Source organism: Benincasa hispida, unplaced genomic scaffold (assembly GCF_027475165.1).
Source record: "Benincasa hispida cultivar pf3 unplaced genomic scaffold, pf3_genome.v1.1 HicScf1411, whole genome shotgun sequence".
NCBI lineage: Eukaryota > Viridiplantae > Streptophyta > Magnoliopsida > Cucurbitales > Cucurbitaceae > Benincasa > Benincasa hispida.
The window spans coordinates 3,992-7,188 of NW_028325756.1; the positions used below are offsets into that span (position 1 = coordinate 3,992).

The window sequence follows — 3,197 nt, forward strand, 5'->3', positions numbered from 1 at the left end:
TTAATTCTCTTTAATTCTCAATTAAAATTGTAATTGGCTCTTGTTTCATGAGCTTATATGTGTTAACAAGAGCCTGTAATTTATTTGGAGTCATGAAGATGTAATTGAAGAAACAAGTGAAGGAGGCCAAGCTACTATTCCAGTTTTTCAGCTTTTGCTCAAAATCATTGTTGAGGTTCAGTTGCTAAGCAATCCTCTAGCTCCAGGCACTAGACGATGTGAAGAAAAGCTAAACGATCGTATAGCAATGGGCATTGGTCGTTGTGATGTTGAACACTAAACGATCGAGTACCTGCGGGAACTAAATGACACGTTTAAATGTATACGATAACACTATGCAATCGTTTAGCTTTTGCATGGGAACTAAACGATACGTTGGATTTGCTATACGATGGCATTACACAATCGTGTAGTTGTGGCGCATGCTAAACGATGCGATGAAGTACTATGTGATAGCACTGATCAATCGTTTAGGTGTGGCGCTGAGCGATTGTGTAAATGTGGTGTTAAGCAACGCGTTAAAGTTTCTATGTGATGGAGCTAAACGGTCGTTTAGCTACGGTACTAAACAACGCAATGATGTTCTATACGATAGAACTAAGCGATCATTTAGTTACGGCAGACACTAAAAGATGACATGAAGTGTTAGGCGATGGTATTAAGCGATCGTGTAGTTCTACCCGAGAGCTAAGTGATTGCACTGTGCGATAGATAGAAGACACTAAGTGATCGTGTAGTTCTACCTGAGAGCTAAGCGATTGCACTATGCGATAGACAGAAGACACTAAGAAATCGTGAACATCTTCTCAACACATGGCCATGGCGTTAGATAATTGCCTTCAATGCTACATGATCAGCCTTAGCAAGACTTTGAGGTTGGACCGAGAGCAGCCGGTTCGACTGGTTTTCTATAAGTCCAATCCGGTTCAGCCTCAAAGGGTTTTTGGCTTGTCCGGTTCAGACTCATCCAATCCATTTCAAGATGCTTAGGATCGGTTTGGATAAGTTCGAGCGGTTCAAAAATGGTTTTGAAGCTATTTGTAATAGTTAGGTATCTGTTTGCTTGTTTATCCTAAAACAAAAACCATATCAGTTAGTATTTAATTATTTATACATGTGATGTATGTAATAATTAATTCATGTAGATGCATACAGTATGCCATGTAGATTTAAAACCCCACCGTAGGAAGCATGTTACATGCATTGAAAGTATGTTATAATTGTTATAATATATAGTATGCATGTTAGGGTTATGTTTAATATAATGGTTATATTAGATACCTTTGTTGAATGGTGGATGTTAAGCATGTCTAAAATTTTGTAAGTTGTTATAAAATTGGTTAAACGTTTAAAATCCATAACAAAAAACAGTTACATGCTCACTTAGGTTAACAACTAGTTTGAATCGTTAAAATAGATTGTTACCTTACAAAATACGGTTACAAACTCATATTGGCTCATAAACCTGTCTAAGGCTGGGGGTACTTAATTTGACGATTTACGGAACACCTCCTACCTGGGGATTATGACCGAACTATTGTGAGTTGGTAATTGATTTTATGAGCTTGCGTGAGCGATGTGAGATAATAAAATGATTTATCACCTAGACATTGTAGGTTAAATCTAATTATAAGCGTTATACTTAAACAAACCATTTAGATTTATGTTGTATGAAATTAGTCGTCATACCTAAGTAAAATACCCAAAAATTTAGAACACTTCAGTGGGAGATTAAAAATATATTTAATATATAGTTATTAGCTATCACGTCCTCAAGAGTTCACACCGTGAGATCCATGCTCGGCTTCGTGGCGACTTTACCTCAACTTCTCCATACGAACAGTGTTTGCATGGGTCAATAACAAGCTGAATGAGGGAGGTAGTTCATAGTAAGTGGGTGAAGGAAATGTGTCAACATTGTCCTATGGTCTCCTCCATCAGTTTGAACCATGAGATTCTTATGTTGCGTATGCTGTCGTTTTTATGCAACACTAGCTAGTCATTAACCACGACGATCCCTATGGAGGGTTCTAACATAGGATTTGGAACAACCCAGGCTTCAGTAAAATGAATAGGGTCTTATAGTTCTGTCTTGGATATTGTCTTCTATTTTGGAGGCATATTCATACCTTCCTATAAGATTTGAAAATAGTGGGTCGCACTTACAAGAATTACTAATTGTTAGTAAAGATATATACCGAAAACGATAACCAAAAGAACTATTGGAATATGAGTTATTCTAGAAATAGTATTTGGTCAAGAATTGTCTTACTTCTATGAAAGAATTCTTGACTGCCCCACAGTAGCAATTATTCGAAATCACTTAAGTATCGTTGCAAATAAATAAAGATTTATTGGATACTTTATTAAAAGTTTTGCTAAAAATAGATTTAGATGCATATTTCATAGAGTTTGTTTAAAATGTTTCAGCGAGTTTTACTCAATCATACAATTGCTTGCTTCTAATAAATTTAATGAAGAGGGTTATTCGAACTGGATATCAAACATCAATACGATATTAGTAGTAGATGATCTGAGGTTTGTGTTGGCGGAGGAGTGTCCTCCAGTTCCTAGTTCAACAGCCACCCGAAATGTTCGGGACGTCTATGATAGGTGGGTAAGGGTGAATGAGAAAGCCCGGGCCTATATCTTGGCAAGTATATCTAATGTACTCAATAAGAAGCATGAGGTCATGCCCATAATCCGTGAGATTATGGCATCATTATAGAAGATGTTCAGGCAACCGTCATCTTGTGTTAGACATGAAGCCATCAAGTATGTCTATGTAACATGCATGAAAGATGGAACCAATGTAAGAGAACACGTTCTCGACATAATGGTTCATTTCAATATTGTGAAGGCTCACGGGACAATGATAGACGAGACAAGTCAAGTGAGCATGATACTGGAATCTCTTCCAGAGAGTTATCGTCGTTCAGAACAGACGCTATCATGAACAAAATCACTTATAATTTGACGACTTTGTTGAATGAGTTGCAAACTTATCAATCAATGATGAAACTAAAGGAAAAAGGAATAATTGTTATTTCGAAATCGGAAAAGTTTTATAAGGGGTCCACGATAGGTACGAAACCCATTGATGATAAAAAAGTTGGTCCTTCTTCTTCTAAGGATAAAAATTGTACAAATGAAGAAGAAAGGAAAAGGAAAAAACAAAACCATTGCGAAGAAAAACA

General features: G+C 36.7%; 1 protein-coding gene across 1 annotated transcript; it reads left to right on the forward strand.

Annotated features, from left to right (window-relative positions):
- Nucleotides 1–819: 819 nt before the first annotated feature.
- Nucleotides 820–2,956, forward strand: LOC150031200 (uncharacterized). The gene is made up of 3 exons (XM_090309235.1): nt 820–950; nt 2,431–2,617; nt 2,729–2,956. Exons 1-3 carry the CDS (start codon nt 820–822, stop codon nt 2,954–2,956), a joined length of 546 nt encoding a protein of 181 aa, XP_090165361.1.
- Nucleotides 2,957–3,197: the final 241 nt, after the last annotated feature.

Excerpts from the sequence above, each read along its gene's own strand:
- LOC150031200 (XM_090309235.1), top strand. The coding sequence starts at position 820 with ATGGCGTTAGATAATTGCCTTCAATGCTACATGATCAGCCTTAGCAAG. Across the intron at positions 951-2,430 it reads CCTCAAAGGGTTTTTGGCTT|CGAGTTTTACTCAATCATAC; the intron begins GTCCGGTTCAGA and ends AAAATGTTTCAG. Across the intron at positions 2,618-2,728 it reads GGGACGTCTATGATAGGTGG|AAGATGTTCAGGCAACCGTC; the intron begins GTAAGGGTGAAT and ends GCATCATTATAG.